The 14,130-nt window shown below is 43.0% G+C and overlaps 1 protein-coding gene across 1 annotated transcript in view; it reads left to right on the top strand.

Annotated features, from left to right (window-relative positions):
* LOC311135344 (cytosolic carboxypeptidase 4-like) overlaps window positions 1-14,130 on the top strand; it is a gene marked incomplete at both ends in the record, with an annotated part of 81,788 nt that overhangs the window by 35,045 nt on the left and 32,613 nt on the right. Inside the window, one exon of the mRNA XM_084169285.1 lies at window positions 1,120-1,157. Coding sequence (XP_084025411.1) covers window positions 1,120-1,157 — 38 coding nt within the window. The remainder of the gene's footprint in view (window positions 1-1,119; window positions 1,158-14,130) is intronic.

Below are 14,130 nucleotides of genomic sequence, written 5' to 3'. Positions count from 1 at the left end.
CAGTGCTGTATGGCTGCATGGCAACCACATGACTGAGGGCTAACAATGTCACAGTCAGCTGGGTTTCAGCACAACAAGCTGTAGTCGACGAGAGGTGGTCCACAGGGCTAACCTGTGGCTATGAGCTAAGCCTTAATATGACCAAGAAGCTTTTCAAGGATGAGCGCTCAGAACATAATTAACAAGACTCTCTCCCCCTCTGATGAGCTCGTCTGTGTGAGAGGGTGTGTGTGTGTGTGTGTGTGTGTGTGTGATCATTGATCTGTCCAGAGGCATGCTGTATTCCCCATAGAACAACAACAACAACCACAGCTGTGAGGAACAACTTTATTATGACCCCTGTTCAAATCGGCTGAAATTAGTCACATATTTATGTGATTTCGGAAAATAAATCGTCCGGATAATTACTTTTCACCGCTCCCATCAGATATCCCCATGGGCTCTTTTATATACAGCACTGCTAGGTGCCTGTGTTAAACTGTTTCAGTTTGAGTCTAAGACGGGGAGACGGTGTGGCGTATTAGGAAAACGAAGAGCATGATAACCGATTAATTTAATAGACTACATATGGTACACTGTGTGAATGGTATTGATGTGCACTCATCAGAGGGGAAGCACACACTGCTTATTCTTAATAATGGAACATGTCACAGGAGATGTGTCCTCTTAATGTGGATCAAAGACAATCAACAGACAACAGTTCACTGGCATTACATTTCCTGTGTTCCAGCGACTGCATGCAACACTGTTTGTATTTGGCTTGTTTATGCCGTTCACCTCAGCTCTAGATCAACATAACACACTACTGCATCATCCTAATTCAGAAGTCCAATTTAGGATTTATGTGGATGTAGAGAGAACCACATTCATAATTAATCTATGTTCACACTGTTGTGGCAGAATATATGTCTGCAACCCTGAATCAGCAGTTATGTTGCTGGTAATAAATGCTTATGATTGCAGTGACAGGGATTTCGACATTACTAAAGCAGGTGCCTCTGTGCTTATGTAAACTATAAAATGCTGACTGGGACATTGGAGAGGTGCCCATCTTCTTGGTTTTATTCTGCAGAAGGAGAGCAGCTCCTTAATCACTGTGACTTCTCTTTTGTTTTGCAGGGCAGCAATCGATGCACTGGCAGCACTTTTATGTTCAAGTAAGTATTCTTTAGCCCCTCTTACTCATACTTTTTCCCCTTTATAAACTGTTACCTCCCATACTAGTAGTCTGGAATAGTTCTATCACAATAGACTGTGCTATTGGCTGTCTCAGATGATCTTGTTCAATGCCATGAGAGTAATCTGGATCATAACAGGGAGGAATATTGAGTGGTATTTTGTGTTGGATAGCCTCGACTCCAGCTGTGTAACGTGTCGGATAGTCTGTGCCACAGGCTTTGTTTTGACCACACGATTAATCTATTCTCTCGATATCAAACCCCTTAATTAACTGGTCAAACATGGTCATTTTATCGAGTCTATTTACGAGCCAGTGGGTAACCATTGCTGATTTATAGCTATTAATATTATGCAAGCATGGAAGCATATGCACAGAATATGATTTAGTGATATAGGGAAGCCAGCTGTGAATTAGCTCAGTGTAACATGTCTTTTTGTACATAATTGTGATAATATTCCAGGCAATTTACTTTTTCAAATGAGCACACGGGACTGTTCTTCTGTAGTACCGTACAAGTTGTTTTGTGACCGGGGCTTGAATATGGATATGAAATGTATAGTATTACCAGATTTAGCAATTCTGCTAGCAGAGGCACTGGTGAAAAATGCATATATGACAAGCAATACTATTGGGTCTATTTCATTTTTACTTAGCTCACATCTTCTTGGGTGGTAATAGTTTACATACAATCTCCATGTCTGTGTTAGCCCTCAGAGTGATCATCTTCTTGGGTGGTAATAGTTTACATACAATCTCCATGTCTGTGTTAGCCCTCAGAGTGATCATCTTCTTGGGTGGTAATAGTTTACATACAATCTCCATGTCTGTGTTAGCCCTCAGAGTGATCATCTTCTTGGGTGGTAATAGTTTACATACAATCTCCATGTCTGTGTTAGCCCTCAGAGTGATCATCTTCTTGGGTGGTAATAGTTTACATACAATCTACAATGTCTGTGTTAGCCCTCAGAGTGATCATCTTCATTAAATTATTGATTTGTTGTCTTGCAGCACTTTTATTTCTAACAGCTTCTTCCAGTTGGATTCACTCAGTTGAAACACAATCATAGTCAGTATAACATGATTACACTGAGGTTCTCCGCAACTTTACAGCTTGTCAGACAATGATTTAATATCACATCTCCCTCACTGGATATTTGCTCATAACAAAAGCTATATTAGCTATTGATATTGTAGTAAATGTTAAAAATCACTTTAATATTACTCCCTGTGTGCTTTAACAGAACCGTTATTTCCTTTTATCGTCAGGGGAATAATTTTTTTCCTCCAACAAAATCAAGTTTCTGTTTTCTCCCAGCATTCAAAATGCGTAAAGGCATGAAAAACACACAAACTCAGCTATTAATCTGCCAGGGAGAGGTTGCTCAGCTCTGAGCTGTAATAACAGCCAGGTAGCAGTGTTCTGGTCTACCTGTAGGTGGCAGTGTGACTCTGTGCCTTACTCAGCTCCTCAGCTCCCTCTTTGTGTATACAGGCTCTGCACCTGTTGATGCACTGCAGTTGTTGAACGATTCTACTTGTGAATAACATTAGGCTACTGGTTCTCTCTGAAGCCTATTTTAAAGATGTGCGCCTAGGCGGGGATGGTGCAATTAATTCTCTTTCATTCAGCAACAGTTTCCAGTGCAGTCGCTGCTCTTTGTCTATGCAGTCTACAGGGAGCTTTATTACCCTTTGTGATGTTTTTTGACTGTCCTGGTTTCCTGTTCTCTTAAGGGGGATGTGAGTCAGAGGTAGTCGATAACCATCTAACAATTCACCTCCTTCTTCCTTGTATGGTTTAACGATCAGTTAGTTGTGCATTTTAGTTCATTGCTATACATTTAGTCGTCGTAGGCTAGATGATGTTTCTGTATCAAGCTGCTCAGACGGCAGCTTCAAAGATGGCTTGACATGAGAAAAGGAAGGTCCCAGATGCATCTTTTCTTTCAGTTTTATTTTCAATGTTTTACCATTTCAACTAGGCTTGCGCTGCTTCCACTCTTACGCATAGTCCATGTGTTGATGCTGTATTTCTGGGCAGCTGTTATGACACAGTGTCTCATTCCAAATTATACTCTCTCCATAGGATTAGAAAACCAAACCTTTTAAAAAACCTTTCTAGGATTTTCAGATAGGCTTACAGCAAGGCATATTGCTTGCATACATACCTGTCCCTGTGGCTGTGATTGGAGTTATGTGAATTAGCTTTGTAGTATGCATTACCTACCTACCCACTCCTATACATCTGCATGCATCTCACCATAAGTTGATCTCTAACCCCGTGGGAGAGCGCAAAGAAAACCCATTGCAGTCAATAATATTTCAGAAAGCTGTGTTTGGCAGAGGGCTAGAGCTCTAAGAGCCCATAGCCCCTATGCTGAGATCTAGGTGATAGGAGGAAGAGAGAGTTGGAAAACGGATACCTAGTCAGTTGCACAACTGAATGCATTCAACCGAAACGTGTCTTTCCGCATTTAACCCAACCCCTCTGAATCAGAGAGGTGCGAAGGCTACCTTACTCTACATCATCATCGCCCAGGGAACAGTTGTTGTTCAGGTTTAACTGCCTTGCTTAAGGGCAGAACAGAAGATTTTTCCACCTTTGCCAGCTCAGAGATTCAAACCAGTGACCTTTCGGTTACTGGCACAACACTCTTAACCGCTAGGCTATCTGCTTGCCAGAGTGAGGGAGGGAGATACAGAGAGAGAGGGGAGCTCTTGCACTAGTGAGAGAATCCCCAGTTCTTTCTTATTTGCTTCCATACTCACGCTACATTCCATCTCCTGTGATCAACTGTCAGACACTGGACTGGGGAGATACACTTGAGCACTTCCCATGCTGCCCCAGTCCAGCATACAGTACAGTACCCACGTCAGGTTGACCTTCAACACGCTAGCTCAGTCCTCTGTGGACTACTGCAGTGGCACCATAGATTCTCTATCAGAGTGTAGCTCTGGCTATGGCATTGGTATTGGCCAGGCCCAAGCTTCCTCATCAGATACAAGGATGCATTCTGTTATAAGATCAGCAAGCTGTCCTCCCCTTCACTGAACAATAATAAGGTTTATGGCCATTGTGGATAGTAGATGTAGTTACGCTTCTGTTTATACCATTCAGACTGAACACGCAGCTAGCTACAGAAACTAAACCAAGCCAGAGCATTGTTATATACAGTGCATTTGGAAAGTATTCAGACCCCTTGACTTTCTCCACATTGTGTTACGTTACAGCCTTATTCTAAAATGGATTAAAAAAACTAAAAAACTAATTAATCTACACACAATACCCCATAATGACAAAGCAAAAACAGGTTTTTCGAAATTTTAGCAAATGTATTAACAATACAAAACTGAAATATCACATTTACATAAGTATTCAGACCCTTTGCTATGAGACTCGAAATTGAGCTCAGGTGCATCCTGTTTCCGTTGATCATCCTTGAGATGTTTCTACAACTTGATTGGACATGATTTGGAAAGGCACACACCTGTCTATATAAGGTCCCATAGTTGACAGTGAATGCCAGAGCAAAAACCAAGCCACGAGGTCGAAGGAATTGTCCGTAGAGCTCCGAGACAGCGTTGTGGGAAGATCTGGGGAAAAATGTATGCAGCATTGAAGGTCCCCAAGAACACAGTGGCTTCCATCATTCTTAAATGGAAGAAGTTTGGAACCTCCAAGACTCTTCCAAGAGCTGGCTGCCCTGCCAAACTGAGCAATTGGGGGAGAAGGGCCTTGGTCAGGGAGGTGACCAAGAACCCGATGGTCACTCTGACAGAGCTCCAAAGTTCCTCTGTGGAGATGGGATCTTCCAGAAGGACAACCATCTCTGCAGGTCTCAGGCCTTTATGGTAGAGTGATCCTTGATGAAAATCTGCTCCAGAACGCTCAGGACCTCAGACTGGGGGTGAAGGTTCACCTTCCAACAGGACAACGACCCTAAGCACACAGCCAAGACAACGAAGAAGTGGCTTCGGGACAAGTCTCTGAATGTCCTTGAGTGGCCCAGCCAGAGCCTGGACTTTAACCCGATCTAACATCTCTGGAGAAACCAGAAAATAGCTATGCAGCGACGCCCCCCATCCTACCTGACAGAGCTTGAGAGGATCTGCAGAGAAGAATAGGAGAAACTCCACAAATACAGGTGTGCCAAGCTTGTAGCATCATACTCAAGAAGAATCGAGGCTATAATCACTGCCAAAGGTTCTTCAACAAAGTACTTAGTAAAGGGTCTGAATACTTATGTAAATGTTATATTTCCGTTTTTTCTAAAAAACTGTTTTTGCTTTGTCATTATGGGGTGTTGTGTGTAGTTTGATGAGGGGAGAAAAACAATTGAATCCATTTTAGAATAAGGCTGTAACGTAACAACATTTAGAAAAAGTCAAGGGGTCTGAATACTTTTCGAATGCACTGTAGCATTCACAAGCACTGGCTAGACTAACAGTCTTTCCTTCAATTGTGTAGCTTTTGCAGCACTCACTAGACCTTAATTATCATACCAGTTGGACTTCTTACCATATTCTTCTTCTTAACAAGTTGTTTTGCCCAATGGTATCCTCATGGCGCCTACATGCATTGTAACACAAACTGCCCTCATCTCATCCCTATTGGAGCAGTGTTCCTGTATTCCACATCTTCTCCAAAAGATTCATCATTATGTGCAATGTGTTTTCATCTTATTTCGACATTTCAGTTTTACATTTTAGTCATTTAGCAGACGCTCTTATCCAGAGCGACTTACAGTTAGTGAGTGCACACAATTATTTTTTTCATACTGGTCCCCCGTGGGAAACGAACCCACAACCCTGGCGTTGCAAACACCATGCTCTACCAACTGAGCTACACGGGACTACATTATAGTATTGTTTATTTGGCCTCTCAGTGCCAAGATGATGCATGCTCTTATTATGTTCTTCTAATAAAATGCACTGTGAAGCATGACATGGAGGAAAAAAGCGCCAGCCCGGCATATTTGAATATCAATAGCTAATACAGCTGTTGGACTCTGACCCAGAGAGCAAACAGACAAGGGACTAATGCAAATGCAACACACCTTTTTCTTTAACACTAAGGTGGTGGCTAATACTTAAATTGATGCAAATGTCACGTGTGAATAACTATTTGAAAAAGGTTTTTAAACTCCCTCAATACTTGAATCCATTTATCACTCAAGCCTGTCTGCAGGACATATGATGGATACGATGTTTTGCCTTCCGTTAGGCCTTGCCGAATTATCATTAAAGAGAAGTAGAGGGGATCAGAGAGGTAGTTAAGTGATGCCAACACGAGAAAGTGCTTCACTTTTCCAAGTTTATTTCATTATTTTGTGTTTCATTATAATGAGGCTGGAAATGAGGACACTTGAGTGTTTCTACTGCTATTAAACCAGGTAGAAAAGCTTTGTTGTCTCTAGAGAACTGTGATAAAACTTACCCTGCAGATACTGAATGTAAATGCCAACCATGACATCTCACGCTGTGTGCTATGCAGTATTTTACACCTTCCAAGAAAGACAGCTCTCTATGTCAAAGTAATAACACTCATTGACCATAGGATCAAGATCTTTGACATTACCGCTGTGGGCTTGATAAATAGGCCAAGTATGCATTGTTAAGCATAGCCGCTCAATAAATACAGTGCCTTCGGAAAGTATTCAGACCCCTTGACTTTTTCCACATTTTGTTACATTACAGCCTTATTCTAAAATGTATTTAAAAATAATAATCCTCAGCAATCTACACACAATACCCCATAATGACAAAGCAAAAACTGGTTTTTAGAAAATTGAGCAAATTTATTAAAAACTTAAAACAGAAATACCTTATTTATATAAGTATTCAGACCCTTTGCTATGATATTAGAAATTGAGCTCAGGTGCATCCTGTTTCCATTGATAATCCTTGAGATGTTTCTACAACTTGATTGGAATGCACCTGTGGTAAATTCAATTGAATGGACATTATTTGGAAAGGCACACACCTGTCTATATAAGGTCCCATAGCATGTCAGAGCAAAAACCAAGCCATGAGGTCGAAGGAATTGTCCGTAGAGCTCCGAGACAGCATTGTGTCGAGGCACAGCTCTGGGGAAGGGTACCAAAACATTTCTGCAGCATTGAAGGTCCCCAAGAACACAGTGGCCTCCATCATTCTTAAATGGAAGAAGTTTGGAACCACCAAGACTCTTCCTAGAGCTGGCCGCCTGGCCAAACTGAGCAATCAGGGGAGAAGGGCCTTGGTCAGGGAGATGACCAAGAACCCAATGGTCACTCTGACAGAGCTCCATCATTCCTATGTGGAGATGGGAGAACCTTCCAGAAGGACAACCATCTCTGCAGCACTCCACCAATCACACCTTTATGGTAGAGTGGCCAGACGGAAGCCACTCCTCAGTAAAAGGCACATGACAGCCTGCTTGGTCAAGGGTTCCGAAGGCACTGTATTTACCACAGGACAACTATAGAACTAAATCAAATCAAATCAAAATGTATTGGTCTGGTCGCGTACACAGATTTACAGAGGTTCAGCGAAATGCTTATGTTTCTAGCTCCAACAATACAGTAATATCTAGCAATACATTAACAATACACACATAAGAGAAGAAGAACAGCGCCGGAGAAGATGGCTGCCGTTTTACAGCACTCTAATCAATTGTACTATTATGTGTGTTTTTCCGCGTTATTTGTAATTTATTTTGTACATAATGTTTCTGCCATCGTCTCTTATAACCAAAAAGAGCTTCTGGATATCAGGACAGCGATTACTCACCTCGTATTGGACGAAGATTTTTTCTTCAACGAGGCGGCCGCGAAGGATATCATACAGACACCCGACAAGGCCCAAATCCCCGTCATTCGCGTGAGGAAGAGACGGAGATATCGTGGACGTAGATCGGGGTGCCTTGTAAGGATCCGACGGCGAGCGAGTAAACTGCCTCTTCCATCAATCCTATTAGCCAACGTTCAATCATTTGAAAATAAATTGGATGATTTAAGATTACGGTTATCCTACCAACGGGACATTAAAAACTGTAATATCTTATGTTTCACCGAGTCGTGGCTGAACGACGACATGGATAACATACAGCTAGCGGGCTATACGCTACATCGGCAGGATAGAACGGCTGACTCCGGTAAGACAAGGGGTGGCGGTCTGTGTATATTTGTAAACAACAGCTGGTGCACAAAATCAAATACTAAGGAAGTCTCGAGGTTTTGCTCGCCTGAGGTAGAGTGTCTTATGATAAGCTGTAGACCACACTATTTACCAAGAGAGTTTTCATCTATATTTTTCATAGCTGTCTATTTACCACCACAAACCAATGCTGGCATTAAGATTGCACTGAATGAGTTGTACAAGGCCATAAATCAACAGGAAAACGCTCATCCAGATGCAGCGCTCCTAGTGGCCGGGGACTTTAATGCAGGGAAACTTAAATCCGTTCTACCTAATTTCTACCAGCATGTTAAATGTGCAACCAGAGGAAAAAAAACTCTAGACCACCTTTACTCCACACACAGAGACGCATACAAAGCTCTCCCTCGCCCTCCATTTGGGAAATCTGACCATAACTCTATCCTCCTGATTCCTGCTTATAAGCAAAAACTAAAGCAGGAAGCACCAGTGACTCGGTTAATACAAAAGTGGTCAGATGACGCAGATGCTAAGCTACAGGACTGTTTTGCTAGCACAGACTGGAACATGTTCCGGGATTCTTCAGACAGCATTGAGGAGTACACCACATCAGTCACTGGCTTCATCAATAAGTGCATCGATGATGTCGTCCCCACAGTGACCGTACGTACATACCCCAACCAGAAGCCATGGATTACAGGAAACATCCGCACTGAGCTAAAGGGTAGAGCTGCCGCTTTCAAGGAACGGGACTCTAACCCGGACGCTTATAAGAAATCCCGCTATGCCCTCCGACGAACCATCAAACAGGCAAAGAGTCAATACAGGACTAAGATTGAATCGTACTACACTGGCTCTGACGCTCGTCGGACTACAAAGGGAAGCACAGCCGTGAGCTGCCCAGTGACACAAGCCTACCAGACGAGCTAAACCACTTCTAGGCTCGCTTCGAGGCAAGCAACACTGAAGCATGCATGAGAGCACCAGCTGTTCCGGATGACTATGTGATCACGCTCTCCGTAGCCAATGTGAGTAAGACTTTTAAGCAGGTCAACATTCACAAGGCCGCAGGGCCAGACGGATTACCAGGACGTGTACTCCGAGCATGTGCTGACCAACTGGCAAGTGTCTTCACTGACATTTTCAACATGTCCCTGACTGAGTCTGTAATACCAACATGTTTCAAGCAGACCACCATAGTCCCCGTGCCCAAGGACTCTAAGATAACCTGCCTAAATGACTACCGACCCGTAGCACTGACGTCTGTAGCCATGAAGTGCTTTGAAAGGCTGGTCATGGCTCACATCAACAGCATTATCCCAGAAACCCTAGACCCACTCCAATTTGCATACCGCCCCAACAGATCCACAGATGATGCAATCTCTATTGCACTCCACACTGCCCTTTCCCACCTGGACAAGAGGAACACCTAAGTGAGAATGCTATTCATTGACTACAGCTCAGCATTCAACACCATAGTGCCCTCTAAGCTCATCACTAAGCTAAGGATCCTGGGACTAAACACCTCCCTCTGCAACTGGATCCTGGACTTCCTGACGGGCCGCCCCCAGGTGGTAAGGGTAGGTAACAACACATCTGCCACACTGATCCTCAACACGGGGGCCCCTCAGGGGTGCGTGCTCAGTCCCCTCATGTACTCTCTGTTCACCCATGACTGCATGGCCAGGCACGACTCCAACACCATCATTAAGTTTGCCGACGACACAACAGTGGTAGGCCTGATCACCGACAACGATGAGACAGCCTATAGGGAGGAGGTCAGAGACCTGGCCGTGTGGTGCCAGGACAACAACCTCTCCCTCAACGTGACCAAGACAAAGGAGATGATTGTGGACTACAGGAAAAAAAAGAGGACTGAGCACGCCCCCATTCTCATCGACGGGGCTGTAGTGGAACAGGTTGAGAGCTTCAAGTTCCTTGGTGTCCACATCACCAACGAACTATCATGGTCCAAACACACCAAGACAGTCGTGAAGAGGGCACGACAAAGCCTATTCCCCCTCAGGAGACTGAAAAGATTTAGCATGGGTCCTCAAAAAAGTATACAGCTGCACCATCGAGAGCATCCTGACTGGTTGCATCACCGCCTGGTATGGCAACTGCTTGGCCTCCGACCGCAAGGCACTACAGAGGGTAGTGCGTACGGCCCAGTACATCACTGGGGCCAAGCTTCCTGCCATCCAGGACCTCTATACCAGGCGGTGTCAGAGGAAGGCCCTCAAAATTGTCAAAGACTCCAGCCACCCTAGTCATAGACTGTTCTCTCTGCTACCGCACGGCAAGCGGTACCGGAGTGCCAAGTCTAGGTCCAAAAGACTTCTCAACAGCTTCTACCCCCAAGCCATAAGACTCCTGAACAGCTAATCATGGCTACCCGGACTATTTGCACTGCCCCCCCACCCCATCCTTTTTACGCTGCTGCTACTCTGTTAATTATTTATGCATAGTCACTTTAACTCTACCCACATGTACATATTACCTCAACTACCTCAACTAGCCGGTGCCCCCACACATTGACTCTGCAACGGTACCCCCCTGTATATATAGCCTCCCTGCTGTTATTTTATTTTACTTCTGCTCTTTTTTTTCTCAACACTTTTTTTGTGTTGTTTTATTTAAAAAAAATACATGCACTGTTGGTTAAGGGCTGTAAGTAAGCATTTCACTGTGATGTCTGCACCTGTTGTATTCGGCGCATGTGACCAATAAAATATGATTTGATTTAAGAAATATCAGAAGGAGCAATATCAGAACGAGCAACGTCAGAGTCCGGAGTATACACTGAGTGCCCTCAGAACAGCCTCAATTCGTCTGGGCATGGACTCTACAAGGTGTCGAAAGCGTTCCACATGGATGCTGGCCAATGTTGACTCCAAAACATCCCACAGTTATGTAAAGTTGGCTGGATGTCCTTTGGGTGGTGGACCATTCTTGATACATGCGAGAAACTGTTGAGCGTGAAAAACCCAGCAGCGTTGCAGTTCTTGACACAAACCGGTGCGCCTGGCACCTACTACCATACCCTGTTTAAAGGCACTTAAATCTTGTGTCTTTCCCAGTCACCCTCTGAATGGCACACATACACAATCCATGTCTCAATTGTCTCAAGGCTTAAAAATCCTTCTTTAACCTGTCTCCTCCCCTTCATCTACACTGATCAAAGTTTGTAATTTATTTAACAGGTGACATTAATAAGGCATCATAGCTTTCACATGGATTCACCTGGTCAGTTTATGTCATGGAAAGAGTTCTTAATGTTTTGTACACTCAGTGTGTGTGTGTGTATACAGTTGAAGTCTGAAGTTTACATACACCTTAGCCAAATACATTTAAACTCAGTTTTTCACAATTCCTGACATTTAATCCTAGTACAAATTCCCTGTCTTAGGTCAATTAGGATCACCACTTTATTTTAAGAATGTGAAATGTCAGAATAATAGTAGAGAGAATTATTTATTTCATCTTTTATTTATTTCATCACATTCCTAGTGGGTCAGGAGTTTACATACACTCAATTAGTATTTGGTAGCATTGTCTTTAAATTGTTTAACTTGAGTCAAATGTTTCGGGTAGCCTTCCACAAGCTTCCCACAATAAGTTGGGTGAATTTTGGCCCATTCCTCCTGACAGAGCTGGTGTAACTGAGTCAGGTTTGTAGGCCTCCTTGCTTGCACACGCTTTTTCAGTTCTGCCCACACATTTTCTATAGGATTGAGGTCAGGGCTTTGTGATGGCCACTCCAGTACCTTGACTTTGTTGTCCTTAAGCCATTTTGCCACAACTTTGGAAGTATGCTTGGGGTCATTGTCCATATGGAAGGCTTTAACTTCCTGACTGATGTCTTGAGATGTTGCTTCAATATATCCACATAATTTTCCTTCCTCATGATGCCATCTATTTTGTGAAGTGCACCAGTCCCTCCTGCAGCAAAGCACCCCCACAGCATGATGCTGCCAACCCCGTGCTTCACGGTTGGGATGGTGTTCTTCGGGTTACAAGCGTTCCCCTTTTTCCTCCAAACATAACGATGGTCATTATGGCCAAAACAGTTCTATTTTTGTTTCATCAGACCAGAGGACATTTCTCCAAAAAGTACGATCTTTGTCCCCATGTGCAGTTGCAAACCGTAGTCTGGCTTTTTTATGGCAGTTTTGGAGCAGTGGCTTCTTCCTTGCTGAGCGGCCTTTCAGGTTATGTTGATATAGGACCGTTTTACTGTGGATATAGATACTTTTGTACCTGTTTCCTCCAGCATCTTTACAAGGTCCTTTGCTGTTGTTCTGGGATTGATTTGCACTTTTCACACCAAAGTACGTTCATCTCTAGGAGACAGAATGCGTCTCCTTCCTGAGCGGTATGACGGCTGCGTGTCCCATGGTGTTTATACTTGCATACTATTGTTTGCACAGATGAACGTGGGACCTTCAGGCGTTTGGAAATTGCTCCCAAGGATGAACCAGACTTGTGGAGGTCTACAATTGTTTTTCTGAGGTCTTGGCTGATTTCTTTTAATTTTCCCATGATGTCAAGCAAAGAGGCACTTAGTTTGAAGGTAGGCCTTGAAATACATCCACAGGTATACCTCCAATTGACTCAAATGATGTCAATTAGCCTATCAGAAGCTTCTAAAGCCATGACATCATTTTCTGGAATTGTCCAAGCTGTTTAAAGGCACAGTCAACCTAGTGTATGTAATCTTCTGACCCACTGGAATTGTGATACAGTGAATTATAAGTGAAATAATCGGTCTATAAACAATTGTTGGAAAAATTACTTGTGTCATGCACGAAGTAGATGTCCTAACAGACTTGCCAAAACTATAGTTTGTTAACAAGAAATTAGTGGAGTGGATGAAAAACTATATTTAATGACTCCAACCTAAGTGTATGTAAACTTCCGACTTCAACTGTACATACACTACGGGTCAAAAGTTTTAGAACACCTACTCATTCAAGGGTTTGTCTTTATTTTTATTATTTTCTACATTGTAGAATAATAGTGAAGACATCAAAACTATGAAATAACACATATGGAATCATGTAGTAACCAAAGAAGTGTTAAACAAATCAAAATATATTTTCTATTTGAGCTTCTTCAAATAGCCACCCTTTGCCTTGATGACAGCTTTGCACACCCTTGGCATTCTCTCAACCAGCTTCATGAGGTAGTCACCTGGAATGCATTTAAATTAACTAGTGTGCATTCTTAAAAGTTAAATTGTGGAATTTGTTTCCTTCATAATGTGTTTGAGCCAATCAGTTGTGTTGTGACAAGGTAGGGGGGTATACAGAAGATAGCCCTATTTGGTAAAAGACCAAGTCAATATTATGGCAAGAACAGCTGAAATAAGCAAAGAGAAATGACAGTCCAACATTACTTTAAGACATTAAGGTCAGTCAATACGGAACATTTCAAGAACTTTTAAAGTTTCTTCAAGTGCGGTCGCAAAAACCATCAAGAGCTGTGATGAAACTGGCTCTCATGAGGACCACCACAGGAATGGAAGACCCAGAGTTACCTCTGCTGCAGAGGATAAGTTCATTAGAGTTACCAGCCTCATAAATTGCAGGCCAAATAAATGTTTCACAGAGTTCAAGTAACAGACACATCTCAACATCAACTGTTCAGAGGAGACTGTGTGAATCAGGTATTCATGGTCGAAATGCTGCAAAGAAACCATTACTAAAGGACACCAATAATAAGAAGAGACTTTCTTGGGCCAAGAAACACAAGCAATGGTGGAAATTGTCCTTTTCTCTGGAGTCCAAATTGGAGATTTCTGGTTCCAACCG

This window comes from Coregonus lavaretus, assembly GCF_964263955.1.
Source record: "Coregonus lavaretus genome assembly, chromosome: 9".
NCBI lineage: Eukaryota > Metazoa > Chordata > Actinopteri > Salmoniformes > Salmonidae > Coregonus > Coregonus lavaretus.
This window is presented reverse-complemented; position numbering and strand designations above follow the sequence as displayed.